The sequence below is a fragment of the Notolepis coatsorum genome (assembly GCF_963971535.1).
Source record: "Notolepis coatsorum genome assembly, chromosome: 1".
NCBI classification, from domain to species: domain Eukaryota; kingdom Metazoa; phylum Chordata; class Actinopteri; order Aulopiformes; family Paralepididae; genus Notolepis; species Notolepis coatsorum.
This window is the reverse complement of record NC_140165.1, coordinates 39,829,609-39,846,924: the sequence shown is the minus strand read 5'-3', so window position 1 is coordinate 39,846,924 and position 17,316 is coordinate 39,829,609. Positions and strand designations below refer to the sequence as shown.

General features: G+C 46.2%; 1 protein-coding gene across 1 annotated transcript; it reads left to right on the top strand.

Moving 5' to 3' along the window:
• Positions 1-1,281: 1,281 nt before the first annotated feature.
• On the top strand, positions 1,282-16,334 carry spry2 (sprouty RTK signaling antagonist 2). The gene is made up of 2 exons (XM_084325850.1): positions 1,282-1,734; positions 13,603-16,334. The coding sequence occupies exon 2, from the start codon at positions 13,654-13,656 to the stop codon at positions 14,722-14,724; it is 1,071 nt and encodes a 356-aa protein (XP_084181976.1). The 5' UTR covers positions 1,282-1,734; positions 13,603-13,653; the 3' UTR covers positions 14,725-16,334.
• Positions 16,335-17,316: the final 982 nt, after the last annotated feature.

Genomic DNA, 17,316 nt, shown 5'->3' with positions numbered 1-17,316 from the left:
GGCCCATTGCAAGTTGCTGTACTCTGTCGTCTACTCTAAGCCATCCTATGTTGTCAAAGTGGGCAGGGGTGAGGTGGGTTCTAGGAGTAAGGTCAAGCAGTAGTCTGACCAGTTTGTTTTGTGATGTTTGTAATTTTGTTTTTAGCGCCTTTGAGGTGCTTTGGTACCATGAGGTGCAAGCATAGTCGTAGTACCCTTGAATGAGTGCTCCTGCCAGAGTCTTCAGGGTATTCTTGTTTACCAGAGGAGATCCGGTACAAGAATCTAGTTCGTTGGTTGACTTTTTTTTATTACATTGGATGCCATTTTGTCACAGGAAAGATTAGCCTCTAGGATGGAACCTAGGTATGTAATTTCATCTTTCCTTGTGACAATATTGTCACCCACTGTAACTGAGAAGCCTTGCTGAGTTTGTTATTTGAACCGAAGAGAATGGACTCTGTTTTACCCAGGTGTAATAATGATAGTTTGTTGTCAGCGAGCCAGGTGCAGATTTTGCCTAGTTCCGAGCTGAGGGTTTTTTCAACCTGTAACTTGTTCTTGTCAGAGACCAGCAGGGCTGAGTCGTCCGCGAACAGGAACAAGTTGCAGTCACAAGCTGACGACATGTCATTTGCATAAATTAGGAACAGTCGCACTGTCAATTGTTTTATTGTGGATCCCCATTAGTCTACTGTACACCAAAGTGAGACTATACTCTTCCTGGGGTCCAAACATTTAAAATACAAACACAAAGGTCAGAAATGTGTGCTACTAGACTACAGTGTGGAACATGTTGTGTTTTAACATGTGAATAGTTGACGACCAACGCATTCAAAGTAACTTTGTTGACAACACCACAGAGGCTGGAAGATTCATTGATTGATTGATTGAAAACCTTATTAACATATTGCAGAATGGGTACAGTACAGTACAGCTCAATACATACAATTGTTAAGGGGATGCAGACCAGAGAAATACTTTCGTCTTGTTTACATCAGGGTCCCCCATTTTCAATTAATCATAATCATGAATTATAATTCATAAACGTTGTTGAAGACTGATCGGACACATTTAGATAGATGGCTGGCTGGCTGCCTAGTAGCCTTTACTAAAAAAAAGTGACGGCCTCGGCCTCCACAGCAGTTGTCTGGCGGCTCCGCTCTCCTAAGGCGCAGGGTGTGAATCTGCTCCACAGCAGCCAATGGAGACGCGCCGGATGCCACATATCCGCTGCAACAACAAGCGCTCTGTTCCCCTCCTCCGCTTCCACTTGACGCCATTTACAGCACAAACCCCGAGACCTCCTCTCTCTCCGGAAAAAAACAAGACGAGGAAAGAAAAAAAAATTGGAACCCCAGGGATCTGCATAGAAAATATCTATCTAATCCCCCCCTCCCGAAAAAAAAGTGACCGAATGCTGTGAAGTTTGACTTTGCGCGCTGCGTTTTTTTGCGCATCGGAGTTAAAAGTTTGTTTGCGTTTTTATTTTTTTTTCTCACAAAAGTGCAGAAGAGACGAACTACTATTCCGACGGTGTGATTGATTATTGTTTCGTCTGTTATGCGCCTCGTGTTCTTCGGCAAAACGTGGGATCTATAATTTGTGCGCCTCTCTCTCCTTGAAACCACTCTGGGTTGGAAACGTTCTCAATGGATTTTATCGATGGCTTTCCCGATTGATTTAAGTGGGAATAAACTTTCTAATTTTGGGATTTATTTGACCTAAAAAGGGGGGGCTGCAGTGTTGAGTACGGTAAGTAATTGTGTGACATGATAACACATTTAGATATGTATTGAGCTGTATGCTGTAGCCTACTGTACCCTTCTGCAATCTGGTAATAAAGTTTTCAATCAATCAATCAATAGCTAACAACAACTTTTTGTCCATCAATAAAAGTACAAGTCGGTTCGGGGATCAGAATATCAATTAACACTCGGTTCAGAAAGCGAGCAAAGAGTCGATCTACATCTGCTTTGCGCGCAATCCCTGCGTCTTCTATAGTAGCTGTAGTGGGGCATGATGTGTTGTTTTCCCATTTAGTTAAGGTTATAGCTGTTTTGCATTCATGAAAGGTACCATTGTTTTGCAGCAGAAGAAAAGACTCCTCAGCCTGGCTGGAGACGGTCTTTGAACTTTTTTTTGTTGGCCTCTGGCACTTCTGATTTATACGTTTCAGAAGGCAATTATTTTTCATTCCGCTATTTCAGAATAATAGCCTAGAACTGTATAATAACTCGCTGGAGATCAACTCTGTTTATGAGCGCTTATACCGTTTTTCTTTGGGGGGGGGGGGGCTTTTTTAATGTTTGTTTTATTCCGACCTATTGTCTTTGTTTATTATGGGGCCCCACAGGCCAAATGCTGTTGTCCACATGTTCCTCAAGGACACTAAACTAAATGGTTCCAGGTTTGGCCCCAGCTGTCTGCTCGCACCTTGGTCGCAGGGATGTGGCCATACAACTATATACGACCGGGATGTGGCACACATCCTCTTCTTTTTTTCACACACGCACACACACACACACAGAGGCATATGCAACAGGCATAACTCTACTTTAGGGAGAGGAAACCGCAAAAACACATGTCCGTGTAAAGGAAGCTATAGCCTACTAAAAAAAACTTGGCAGCAGTCGAGCCCATGTGACCTGGGGATTGGGTTATTATATTATGGGACACGAAGTCTGGCAGTTGTCCTTCTTTTTCCCGTTTCTTCTCCCAGAAACAACGTTTGAGTCTGAAAGATTACTTTAATTTCACATTAGTTGTGTAATAGTTGAAATACACAAAAACACTCTAATCTCTTATCTCAAACCACAGCAGATTATTTATAGTAAAGTAAAATTTTGCTCTATAATTGGTAAATTTTTCTACCATTTTACTGGTGTTAAAACTCCTAGGTGCTTGTCTGAGCTGGTATATGGTAAATGCCTGCGGGATGCATTATAGGCCTTAATTTGCGCATTATAGGCCTTCATTCGTGGCAGGCCTCTTCCCCTTGTCATTTCCCAAGAGGAGTTGGTGCCTTTCCCTCTATTCAGCTGCATACTCGTCTCCACGCAACATGGTTGTTTGTCTGTTTGAGACCCCATCCCATCCCACCCCCCAAGGTCCCCTCCCCCATCATGCCGACATGGAGTAGGCCATTTATAGGGCGGATGTACCCCCCCCCCCCCTTGGGTGAAACATCTTGAACACACCTCCTTCTTTAGTACATAAAAGATACTATTTCCAATCCTGATCGAAGTGTTATCAACACCCGAGCCACCACAACGTCTTAACTACTGATGCGTAGTGTGTTTACCTGTGGCTGCAGCCCAGTTCCACTACTAATAGATTTCACAGGCTGACTCAGAACACATTTACCAGCACATCCTGTGCGTGGCGTGTACAGTTTCCACTGCCTCGCCGTGCAGATCTTAAACGGCCACTCTTTGCAATTGATTATTCAGTGGAGAGGTCTTGTAGTCAAACTCTGCAAAAACCTGGATGTTTATTTAAAGATTTAAAGACTTTTTTGAAGTATTGGGACTGTTAACAATTGTGTTTTGCCAGAATTAGAAGTGATTCCTGTGTGTCACGCTTCTGAGTGATTTATGGTACAGATTAGTCTATAAACCAAAAAGGTTGAGATGATGATGGTAATGAACACTGTCCCCATCATGCCTAACATATAACATGGCAAACTTCCAAGTCAGTTAGCTGACGCTTTTATCCAAAGCGACTCACAAGTTCTGTACAACAAGTCAACAGGAAGGGTACAACTCTGACAGCTAAGGGTAAGTAACATTGTTCGTCCAACAGTGTTAAACTTGAGTGCATAGTCAAATGCAGAGAAAACTGGTAAAAGTAGGGAACAGCGGTGGTCTGCGCAACTATACAGAACAAGTGACCACTAGAATCTGCTGTCATTTTTGGTGTCCTTCCTCTCACCGCCGCCACCACAGAGCACCATGGACCTTTACAGGGAGGCACATCCCAAATTCTCTCCCCCTCTTTCTCAACTCCTTTCTTAAGGACACTACACAGTAAACGTAGGTAGGCTACAATGGAGACCGTTGCTGGAAGCCGCCGTTTTGTTATGCTAAAAGCAAAGCCCTTTCCTCCATTGTCATTGAATGGGTAACGCCTCGCGGCAGCCTGTTTGAAGGCTAATTAGCTACAAGGAGAACAAGGTGATTTTGGCACTCTGTCAACCTCAGTGGGATATGTTATGTAGAGCCATGCACAAAAAAAAATCCACATTTAAATAAGTCATGTAGCGTGACCACACATTCTGCTAATAAGGGGTTTGGTTTCTACTCATTTTTCAGGGTTTCATTGGGGTGCTCTCTTGTCCAGTCAATATGTTGGTTGGTTGGTCATTTTAATAACATTTGATCAGTTGGTTCCTATTTTATTATTCTTGTTGAAAGGGTTATTTCTTGTAAGATATCTGGCATTACAATAACAATTTCACAAAATGATTTGGTCTTTAACAAGCATTATTTAGAGAAAAACAATGTGTGTGTGTGTGGGGGGGGGGGGGGGGTTCCAAGAGATTGATTGGACACATCATTTACAACAATTGGTTAACTTAAGAATTTGAATTGAGGACATCCGTAGATTTCTGTGTTTTTCTTTTCATTTTATTAAGACACAATTTGTATCTTCCCCCTTCAGATGAGGAACCATGTTACTCTGTTTTTAAATGTATTGGATGGACAGTACTTCAGTTGTAAAGTCAATCCAAATTACTTGGAGCAACGTGATAATTTCTCTTGAAGAGAAAGCCGACCTCTACTGTCTTCAGCTACAAAGGAACACAATGCTCCCAACTCATCATCTTAAGTTTGGAAATATTTAGTTTGTTCTAATGAAAACTTGCATACAGTATTTCTAAGCCAATTTGGCTTAAACCTGGTAGATAGGTTCATAGTTGAACAAGGACCTGTGTTTTAAAACAATTATTTAAAATTGGTCAAAGATGGACGATGCTGATCGAGGTCAAAATCTTATCCTTTGGTATGTAGGCGGTTTTTAAGTGGAATTGCGTTGTTTGGTAAGAGTTCGGGACTGCGGTTGATTCCCTGTTGTAGTGTTTTGCTAATATCAACCACTAACAAATCAGATGTAGTCTGTTTAGGGTGTTTGATGTCAAATTGACCCGTGAAACCCGCCCTCCTTTCTTGATCCTCCCATCACAACTGTTGCTTCTGGGGATGTGCCGATCCAATACTAGTGACATTTCCTGGATCGGGTATTGGGGGGGTATTGGCTACAGATGCATTACAGAGTTGTCGTAAAGAGTTCTCCACTAACAACAGAGCAGCGCATGATTGAGAGTTGAGCCGAGGGAAATTGTGCCCAGCTTTCATCCCTGAATGGATTCAGCTTGATGAGATATTGGCCAATAGTTGGCCCTCCTTCTGCTCCTATCTGTGAGCTGAGCCGCGGACCACATTTAGCTTGTTTGCTAACTACCTTAACAAAGCTAACTTTTGAGGACTTTTTTTTCTAGATTGCATGTTAAAATAGAGCTACTATTGTGGCTCTTCAACTCAAATGTCCATTTTCGCCTTGATTAGTCAAGTAAACCGTGCAGGCAAGTAAGCATAGCAGGAGTCTAGCGTCGACTAGGCTGTCAATCAAAATGGTCATGGGGGCAGGACTGAACTCTTGAACTGGCCAGGCTTGAGAAAGGCTCCACTGAAGCCATAGCCACACCTTTATTGCTTTTAGATTGATCATAATGATGCATGTCATATGCTGCTGTTTGATTATTTAGTTAGTTTTTGTTTGATTAACATTAGACATTAATCTTTATTTTTTATGTTTTGTTAATTAACCAAAATATCGGATTGGTATTGGCAGATACTCGATTGTTGTTGGTTGTGGTGTCGGTATCTGAACTGAAAAAGTGGTATCTGGCCATCCCTAGTGGCTTCCCTTTGGAAAGTTGGTCAGAGGAAAGCAACAGTTGTGATTGGACGATCAAGAAAAGAGGGCAGGGTTTGAGATGGGTCCATTAATTTCCAAGTGAGAGACGCTAGATGGGGTTGTGAGCGCCCCCTCCGTCTACTTGGTATTATTCATGACTGGAGGCGGGTGGCATTACAGGTCGTATTCTGTTCACGTCCAGGTCTTCTAGCATAGGGGTTGTCAAATTGCTGCTCGACCCCCACACACACGGCAGTCCTTTCCTTGGCTTTTGGAAAAAGCTTTGGTGTTAATGTTTAAAGGTAGAATCTGTAATGCCATCAAATGGCGACCTCTAGGCAAAAGAGCCCTGCTTGGTATTGCACTACATCTTTTGTGTAGATGTGGTTTTTGGGAGTTTAGTAACTTGTTATACTGTGGATTTCTCCAGTCCTCCCCTCCACCTGTCCCCACTCAACTCCAACCCACACACCAATACAAAGTGCAATACAAAGTGGGGCCTAGAGGTCGCTGTTTGATCTACCTTCGAAAGTGCTGTCGATTTTGCCCAGAGACTGGTTTTGTACCGTGTATTGTGTCCAACCTTTTAATCATGCGAATAGCATGATATTGAGGCTTTGCTCGTGTACACAGCGCACAGTTTTACACTAGAGGAGAGACTCTGCGACCCGCGGCGGCGGCAGATATACTAGCCAGCATCGACCGGTGTTTGATAATGGGCTCGGAGACTTCCTCAGTTTGAACGAGGATGTTAATGGCACTAGCGCCACAAACTGGTGTTTCAGGTTTGAAGACGTTGCTCATTATAGATATCGTTGCTTTAATGAAGCATGGGTATCGGCAAACGATGAATATACCTCTCTAGGCTATTTTTTTTTTTTTTTTTTTTGCACCTTTTCAAATCCGCTTCAGTGGAGAAAAAACGGGGGCATATATTTTTTTATCTACTTTTTCTCCCCCCTTTTTTCTGTATTTTTCTCCCATCCCAATTTAGTCGTTATGCCAATTCCCTTCCTGGTCGTTGCGCGCATCCCCCCCCCCCACTTGCCGGTCTAGGGAGGGTTGATAGATACTATCACATGTCTAAACAGGGGCATATTTGAGTTTCATCAAGGTTTTCAGATGTTCGACTCTGAGGTCACATAAATGTCATGGGGATAAATAAGTGTCTGGAACCCGTCCTTAACCTCTGACGGAAAAAAACACTGGAACTCATTCAGAAGATGCATTAAAGACAAGATCCAAAAGCATGACGCGTCACGGGTAGCTCAGGAGTTTAGCGCTGACAAAGAAAACTGCATAGGACTCAAGCCCCCCTCACCTGAGATGTGTGTTCACTCCTTATTGTTCTGACTAATATGTGAAGTGGTTTAACATAAAATTATTCTATTGTCTTTCTGAGTACCCGGAAACTACCAGGTGCTCTTAAAATGGCAGCTGTAAGGGATATGAACAATATGAATAAACTTATTATTTTGTAGTGTGAGCAAGTAATTAACATCAGACATTAATCCAAATAATTAACACGTTTTTATAAATGGTTTTAATCCGCATAGTCACCCAGATTTAGTAGATCCCTGTGTATTCTTTGGATCTACAGGGTTAGTATTGCAGGGTGTTGACGATGCACAAAACATCACAGTATCTGATCTGGGGACAAGGGATCACATAACTATTCAGGATAACGAAAGGTTATCCTATAACCTAGTTATATGAATACTGGCTGAGCGTCTCGCTCTAGCCATAATGAGATATCTCTTATCTCCAGCACCTACTGTGCTCATGAACAAACAATTGCACTCTCATGCACGTGACCAGGTCACGCCCCCGCATCCTACTATATGACGCCGGACATGGGGTCACACTCCCCCTTCCTCAGAAAAAGTTTCCAACACTGAAAACCCAACCAAGGGACCTCAGGGCGCTAAGAGCGAGACGCTCAGCCAGTATTCATATAACTAGGTTATAGGATAACCTTTCGTTATATTATCATACTGGCCAATCACGTCTCGCTCTAGCCATAATGAGATATGGGGCAAAGCAGACGCGTGGCCCGACAAGTGTACCCCCTGATGGCCCGCAAGCCCTACTACCAGGGGGGAGGGGAGTCCCGTCCACCCACCCGTCCTAACGAAGGGGGGGAGGCAGTCAACTCCACCAAAGTGCGAAAAAGAGGGAACCAGAGACCCCTAAAATGCACAGTACAGGCGGGACCACGTGTGACACATCAACCCGTGGCACACACCCCTGCTAACCCACCAACAGGTGGGACGCAGGGGAGGTCCCAGACCTCAGAACCGCCTGGGAGACAGAACCCCCAGTCATGTCCATGAGGTAAAATTTAACGAAGGGACCCGGGGAGGACCAGGAGGCTGCAGCACAGATGGCCTCCACCGAGGCCCCCCCTAACAAGGCGGCAGAGGCTGCCACTCCACGAGTGGAGTGCGCCCTGACACCCCCAGGGGGGGCCTGTCCAGCCAACGTGTAGCAAAGGGCAATGCCCTCGTACAACCAATGTGACATGCGCTGCTTGGACAGTGCCTTACCAGCACGAGGGCCACCGTAACAAACAAAAAGTTGATCGGCAGCCCTGAGATCCCGAGTCCGACTGAGGTAAACCCCCAAATCACGGACAGGACACGACAGATGAAGGCTTGCCTCTAACCCACTAGCGTGAGGAGGCGGATGAAACGCCTGAAACACAATATCCTCGGAGCGAAAAGAGCTCCGGATATTCTTTGGCACGAAGACTGGATTAGGCCTCAGAGTCGCACCGTTATTGGCACGAATAGAGAGGCACTCAGGCCGCACCGAGAGAGTACACAACCAGCAGGAACGCAGTCTTGAAGACAGCTGCTCCAACTGTGCCTGCTCAAGAGGCTCAACAGGGCCTCAGACAACAGGCCGAGGACCAGTTGGAGGTCCCAACTCGGAGACAGAGAACGTTCCACCGGCTTGAGACGCCGAGCGCCAAGCAGGAACGTCCCACGAGAGGGTGGCTGAACAACGTTCCGCCCCCAGACTCGACCATACGCCACTCCCCAGCGTAAGCCATGGTAGAGGACGGAGCACGCGCGTACCGGATAGCGTTAACCACAGAATAGTCAAGACGCATCCCCACCAGATTCCCACTGTCAGCTGCCAAGCCTAGAGGCTGCCCCAGAACAGGAGAGCTATTAGGTGTAAGGGGGGGAAAGCGTACAGAATCCCGGACGGCCACGGAATCGGTCCCAGACCTGCCCGACTATGTCTGGACGTAATCCCCACTCGTCAGGGTGAGGACCGCCCCGCGACATCACACCTGCACCCACATTCACCCTGCTGGGGATGTGGAGAGCCCTCAGGCAGAGCAGATGGAGAACGCCCATAGACAGAGCCCGACCGCCGCCCGGTGCAGACGGGGGGAGCGCACTCCACCCTGTCTGACAAGACGCAGAACGCATGGCGTGGGAGCCGCTTGACAGCACAACATTCTCACGGACAGACCCAGGCCTAGCCAGCAACTGGGTGTCAGCCCCTGTCCCCATGAGAAGCGAAACGTGGGGCCGCTTGCGCTTCATCGAAGGCACGTGGCCCGCAGCCAAAGGAAACAAATCAGAGCCCTTATCCTGCTGGTGTTGGGGGGGGGAGTGACCAGAGAGCGAGCTAGACACAGCTAGACGGCGACGTTTTTTTAGGGCGTGCTCATCTAATGTAGCCGATCCCTCGGCCGCCAAGGCTGCCGGCCTTGCGATCACCTGTTGTCTTTGTGTCCAGGGTACCTCAGGTGGGGGAAACATGGCCACCTCTGGCTGCGCGGTGTGAGGCGTGTGGGGCCTAGGTCAAATACCGCCCGCGCTCCTGCGGAAAGACCAAAGTCCCTCTGCGGAGAGGGGAGCCCTGAGGAGGGAAAAAACGTCTCTCCTCCTCAAGGGGAGACTGATCCAACCAAGATGTCTGTAAACAAGTGTTGACAGCATCCTAGCCCTCCCTGCGGTTATAGCTTGCGGCTAGGTCAAAGCTAATAACCTCAAAACCTTGCGCGATGTTTCGACGTCGGCTGGCCCTAAGGCCCCGCCACCCGACACCATTTTTGACAGAAAAAACAGCAATTCGAACAATGTTACTAGTCGCTGCTAATTCTATACCGTGGCAGTATAGGCTTAACAGCCCACCAGCCACCTGCCGGGCCGACTCGCCTCATGGCGTCGGCCGGGCGGGACACCGTTCCACCATGTCAGAGGCAAAGGACTGATGCCACCTGCTTCACAAGCACGGAGCACCAGTGGTGGCTGCAACAAAAATCTACTACTAGTGAAGCATTGCCTCACTAGTAGGAATGCAGCAGCCTCCACTGTGGTGTGCACCCATGAAGGGGTAAATGAATAAATGAACGAAAACTCCACTAACACACTGCAGAATGGGCGAGCCCATACACACAAATGTTAAGGGGATGCAGACCAGAGAAACACCAGTCCCGCACACAATTCATAGATTCACAAAAAGCACACCAGCCCTAGGCCTCAGCCCATCCACCCATGAAATGGTAAACAAGCCCCCGTCAAAACTCCCAACAGTAGACACCGATTGACCGTCAGCATGAATGGTTAAGAGGAGGGAAGACCTTTTAGAAAAGACAACCCTCTGCGGGGAACAAGAATGGAGACCCAGCATTGTAGCATTAGCATTAGCCGCGCGCACTAGGATAGCTGGGAAAACACCCAAAACAGAGTCATGACGACCATGTTTTCCCAAATATCCTGCCCCTCACGCCAATACAAAACTCGGCTGTCTCACGGGACAATGAGCAGTATCACAAATGCTAGCATTAATGCCTGGCAGCGCAGGCCCTACCTGTGCGCGACCTAGCCCGACAGCTAGCCGCCGTGCGACGTCCCTCGGTCCGCTGTCACGAGACGAGGAAACCCAGGACAGGCCCGATGCGCTGTTAGGATGTGCCGAGAAGATTCCAGGGGCTGGTGAATCTCCGGCGAAAACCCAACATTGTGTAATTTCTCTCTGCATTTCATAACAACTAGTTCATGGAGTTCACTGCAGCGTCCATGTTGGAAACAAAAAAAGAGGAAGGGGGAGTGTGACCATGTCCGGTGTCAAATAGTAGGATGCGGGGGCGTGGCCTGGTCACGTGCATGAGAGTGCAATTGTTTGTTCATGAGCACAGTAGGTGCTGGAGATAAGAGATATCTCATTATGGCTAGAGCGAGACGCGATTGGCCAGTATGATAATATAACCATTATTCTCCAATATCACTAAACTGGTCTCGGATCAGATTTATCCAAGATAGTGTGTAAATGCTATAATCGGGGATATTACTAAACCGCTCTCTCCCACTGGCGTGCGAGACCTTATCCACGTGTCGATCTTTATTATTAGTTTGCCAACTTCCCTTTTGGACGCGGCACCATAGCCCTAATGCAAATACTGTGGCTGACTGGGACTGTTGGCGGTTTGCATACTGAACCTGCGTGGCAGTAACTGGATCCTGTTGTATCCCCAGGGTCCGTTATTATTTACATAGAGTTTGCATTGGGGGGTGTCTCACACCTTATACTCGTGGGGGGAAAAACACACCCATGTCTCTTTTTGAAGGACACAATTAGGTTGTATGTATGTTGTGTTAATAGTTGGATATATTACACACACACACACACACACACACACACACACACACACACACACACACACACACACACACACACACACACGCATGACTTACTACCATAGTGTCTTTATATCTACCACTGTACATTAATACTACAACTCTGTACATACATCTGATTAGCACTATTACTCAGTAGTACTAATCTATACATATATCGTATACCCAGTTTAATCACCTGTACATTGTATATTACTACTGCACTGTTACATCTGCACTCTGGTTGGATGACAAACCTCCTTTGGTTGTACTGTACTTGTGCTGTATGATGACAATACATTAGAATCTAATCTACGGAAGGAAAAACTCACTAAAAACCTAGCAATAGGAAAAAAGCACCACAGGAAATGTGGAGGGGAGAAACCTTAGAAGGGCTGTTCAAGGGGGGATCTCCCTTCTTCGGATGTCGGTGATAGTAGTGTTGCTATAAAACAGGCGAAACAGTTGGTAAGCACGTTCACGTGTAATGAAACACAAATAAGTACATGCAATAGCAACTGGGGTACATAAGAACATTTTGAAAGATTGAAAATAGAGCTGATAGGCGGCTGGGTGGTGTAGCGGAGATTGCGCTTGTCACCAATGCAAGAGACTCCGGTCGTGACTCCCCAAGTCAGCATTGCCTGCGGCTTGGACCAGTCGTCATACTATCTCAATTGGCAGAGGTAGCGGGTGGAAAGTCGATGGGTGGGGATTGGACGTTGTGGACAGCGACTCCTACAGGTCGGTTGGGTGACGCCTGTACAGCAGAGACAGGAAGTATCCTCCCACGCGTTACTCCTCGCCACTGAGAGTCCGCGCTGTCTGGTGAAAAGATGCGACAGGCTGCCTCCTCGTGTACCGGAGGGGACACGTGATGCAAGGCTTCTATCCTCACTACAGCCGACCAGTGGGAGGCATAGTCTAGCAACGTTCAAGACAGGGGAGGGGAGAATTGGCGATACGAAATTGGGATGGGAGAAAAATAGAAAATAAGGAGAAAAAAGTGGACAAAAAAGAAAAGAAAATAGAGCTGATGACGGATCCATTTGAGGTATGGGTGCAGAGTCACTTTCAACAATGTTTATTGTTAATTTTCAAACTATGTTCGTCATGCAGACGCCTGAGGTGGAGGAGAAACAAATAAGTCTCCTGATCATAAATAAAAGTCACAATGAGTTTCTAATTTCAAGTAAAGGAAAAGTAGACTGCATTTACGGACAAAACTTGTGCTCAATCCATGCTACTTTCAGTGAATGAATGGAAGAGGATGCTGGTGGATCGATGACACCGGGTTCTGAGTTTGTTTATTTTGCATGTCCTCGTTCTGTGGGTATGTTTGCTCAAAAGATCTGTGCTTTGGTTCATAGTGGAGCATCTTCAGATTGACGCTTTTTTATAATTTACACGGTTTCGGTACATGTGAGGCAGACTGGTTTGAGACTCTAGGAAGAATAAAGACATTGGTCCATCCATTCATCCCTGAGTGTCTACCTTCCTATTTCTGACCCAGGCCGTTCTTTCATCTCTTTTCTTGCTCCTGCATTCATTTCTCTCGGTTTCTCTCCAACTATCTTGTTTCTCTTCCGTGCACCGTAAACAATCACTTTGATTGGCTGAGTAGCGTGAAGTAATCGAAATAACGCACGTGATTGGTCCAGGGGCCTCAGCTCCGAGCCACCGCAGTGGAAGGTGGACAAAACTCATTACGGTTAACTTCTAAATAATTGATCAGAAATGGGTCACGGTCCGGATGGAACCATCACACGGTCCACTAATCATTCAAGCCTGGTGTAGTGAAAAGTGAACCATGCCAAGTCATACAAAAATGATCGTTGTCAGGACTGTTGCTAATTTACATGACATTTTCCTACCTCTTGTGTTTGAATATGTCATACTAGACTTGTAGATAATGTCCCTCTTTCTGCTGTGCCGACTCTAGCTAATTTACATAGTGCTGCCAATCCACCTATTGGTTATGATTTGCATGCCGCCATTACTATCATTACAATATCAATGTTATCGCATATGAGTAACCAGACGATGCCTCTCTTTCCCCTGGCAGGACTTCAGATGTGTCCGACGCCAGCCGTGGTGGCCCTTCGTCAGTCCCGAGATGGAGTCAATAAGTCAGAACGACAGCGACGGGGGAGGAGGAGGCAGTGTTGTTGGGTCGACGTCGCCACCGGCGGGCCTGCTGCATGCTCTGCGTGACGCGGGAAGGCCTCGGCCTCCCCAGGACGGGCCGGCGAATCCCGGGTCCAACGCGGGCCAACCGGCGCCTCCCGCTCCGCCGGTGCTGTCGCTGGACCAGATCAGAGTGACCAGGAATAGTAACGAGTACACGGATGGACCCGCGGTCGCCCCGCGGTCCCCGGCCACGCAGCCCGGTCGGCAACCCAAAAGCAACCTGGTTATCTCCCCGTCGGGCACCAATGAGCAGCACGAGACCCGGGACGAGAGGCCCAATAACCTCCGCAACCAGAGGAACCTGCTTCCGTCGAGCCAACACGGCACCATACACTTTGCCATTCCCTCCAGGGAGGGTGTGTCTCGGTCTTCCAGCGTGGACGACTCCCGGAGCAGCGCGAGGACCAGCACGGGGAGCGCCTCGTCGGGCCAGAGGCTCTTGGGCAGCCCGGTCGCCGGCGAGCGGATAATCAGAACGCAGCCGAAACACGTGGAGCTGAAGCCGGACGAGTTGAAACCCCTCACCGAGGCGGATCCCGCGGCGGCAGCGAGCGTGCCGGGCGGCGCGGCGGACGGACCGACGGACAAACACGCCCGCCAGTGCGAGGATTGCGGCCGCTGCCGCTGCACGGATTGCGTCCGCCCGCGCACACTCCCTTCCTGTTGGCTGTGCGGCCGCCGGTGCGTGTGCTCCGCGCAGAACGTGGCGGAGTACGGCACCTGCGCGTGCTGCGTCAAGGGCCTGTTCTACCACTGCTCCAGCGACGACGAGGACACGTGCGCCGACAAGCCCTTCTCCTGCGCGCAGTCGCACTGCTGCCTGCGCTGGACCGTCGTGTCGCTCCTCTCCTTCTGCCTACCTTGCCTCCTCTGCTACCTCCCGGCGAAGGGCTGCCTCGCCGCGTGCCAGAGCTGCTACGACCGCGCCACGCGCCCCGGCTGCCGGTGTGAGCGCGGCGACGCGGCCCACTGTAAGAGTGTCGACAAGCCCACGTAAAGAGGGGGGGGAAAGGGAAAGAGGATCGGAGTACTTCTTTGAAGGGGGAGGGGTGGTCGTGTTGAAATGTAAGAGGGTTTTGGAAGTTAATCACTCCATGTCGACTGAATTGCTCAACTTCTTTGGCTCTGTATAGTTCCATAGCAGAGACGTTGGATCGGAGGACTAACACGGCTGTTTCTTGTGCTTTTGTGTTTGTGTGTTTTCTATCGTTTCGTTTCCATCGGTGATTCTCGCTTATCAGACCAGGTCAAAGGATAATGGAGTCAAAAGTATTGGGGCAGTGATGTATGGTTAGTTTGTTTTTACTACTGGCTCATCTACGGTGTAATTTGGATTGGTTTTCTATCAAGAGATAACAGACCGCCAGCACTGTGTATTATTGGCAACCATGTTTAAAACTATGACAATAGTAAGAATATCGGCTTTAGTTCAATGTCCCAATAATTACACTTTTGACTACAGTATATTTGGAAAGTGGTTTAAAATATTTGAATTAGAGGTGTCCTAGATTGAATTCAATTCGCCAGGCACTTGAACAACCTCAATAATATAAATATCAGCTTCAAGATAAGCAAGTTCTCTTCTCGTTTTCAAACAAAATTTACAGTCAAGTGCAATTTTTTGGGAGAGAGCTGAATTTGGTATTTCTTTTCGCTGCTGTTATTCTCTTGGTGTGAATACCACAGGAGCCCTGAGTCAGGACCCATAATCAAAAGCTGTCTTTTATTTTGCCTTCTATTTTCTTACGATGCTAAAGCCATATTACAGCGTAGTCGAGTTGACTTTAGCTTACTGTCCCAGTACATAACACTTTTGTCTGTATTCCATTCCAGGTCAAGTTTTCAGAATTGCGGGTTTCTTCACATAAGTGCCCACATTTTGTACTATTTCTATACGAGAGTCCAAACGTTTAGCCTTTTTAACATTTTAATACAACTTATATGCTAAGACCGACTCTTATTACTAACTGTATGTAAAATAGTAATTACAAAAAAAATGTATGTAAATTAGAAAATGACTTTCTCAGAGATGTTTTATTTTTGTATATATAATACTTCAACTGTGAAAAAGTATTCTGCCATACAACAGGCACCTTGATAAATCCACATATATATGAATCTTATATAATACATTTATACAATGTTGTACATTCACAGGAATGTATATCAATCATTTTTATAATTTACAAAAGAAAAAAATCTTATCCCTTCTACTTGTAAATTGTACAGTGACCTTATCAGAAAATCTTTATTTTCTAATTTCAACATTGTTTAGTGTAAAGTAAAAAAAGAAAAAGAAAAAAAAATCTATATTTATTTGAAGGTTTATTATTTTATAATGAAATATTTATTTTGAGAAAGCATTGATAATGTGTCACCCATTTTTGGACTATTCTGTAGTTTCTGGCTGCAAAGTTGGGGCAACTTGTAGGAATGTCAAAGCTGGGTGAATAGTTGACTATGAATTAGAAGACAAATATATTAACGTTTGAAATTAAAACGCCTTGTTGTCTTGTCACCTTATTACTCTTTCACTTTTTTTTCTGCATGAAAAGGTCAACTGTTATTTGGAGATCCTTGCATTCCAACAACGGTAGCAGAATACATGTTCTTGTGAAAATCTCCTGTAGAAACATATTATTTTTATTCATTGGTTTCATTCAATCTTTATTTAATCTTGATGGATCGTTTACAATGATGTCGAGAGTACACATACAATAAATGCGGAAATGATGCAAGGGGAAAGAAACTATTAATAAAAAACAACAACTGCAGACTGGTGGAATGGTTGGTGATTATGCATTTAAACCGACCAGTTGATACCGATGTATTGAGTTTTAAGATTGCAGCGTAGGATGCTCTATGTGTCTCGGCCGGGCACAGAAGCTGAAGGCATATTTCCCAAGTTCAGTGCAAACTCTGGGGGAACCCTTTTTAAACAATAATCATACGTGTTTTTTCAGTAATTCCTTACTCAGAATTGTACATGTGTTAGGAAAATCAACCTCAATCCATATCATATAGAGATTACTCGTTCTTTTTTTTCTTTTTTTTACCCAATTCTTTCTTTTTCTTCTTTCTTGTCCCGGCCGCTTCCTCAATAATGGCATTTCCCCCCCTAGGTCTTCAGCAAAGCATACTCGGATTTCACTTTTGGATGGTGGTGAGGGAAACAGTTCTGCACGTTAAGGAGAGAGAGGGAAGTAGTCTCGTGGTTTTTCTTTACATCATGTAAACACATTTGTACAGATGGTTCAAATGTTACCGGGTTCGTTGAGGCCGGTGTCGTCCATCATTGCTCAACGTTGACAAAAGCTTACAAGGTCAAAATCATATCCTCTGTGTCTGCCAGATGATTAGAACATGAGCACAGGACAACCTTGTGTCCTTATAAGGACCTATAATGATCCACATGGTGCATGGTTCATAGCCCTTTGCAAAAGTCACAGTCAGGTGACCGTTAGAGGGCTGGCCTCTTAATTCAAATAATGAGACTTTTTTTGTTCATTAGGTCGTTTACATTTTTATTGTTCCACGCTAAATTACCTGTTTACAAAACAAGACAAGCACATCTCTGGTAAACACAAGA

What these genes read in the sequence shown, in the direction of transcription:
- spry2 (XM_084325850.1), top strand. Translation starts at nt 13,654, where the DNA reads ATGGAGTCAATAAGTCAGAACGACAGCGACGGGGGAGGAGGAGGCAGT.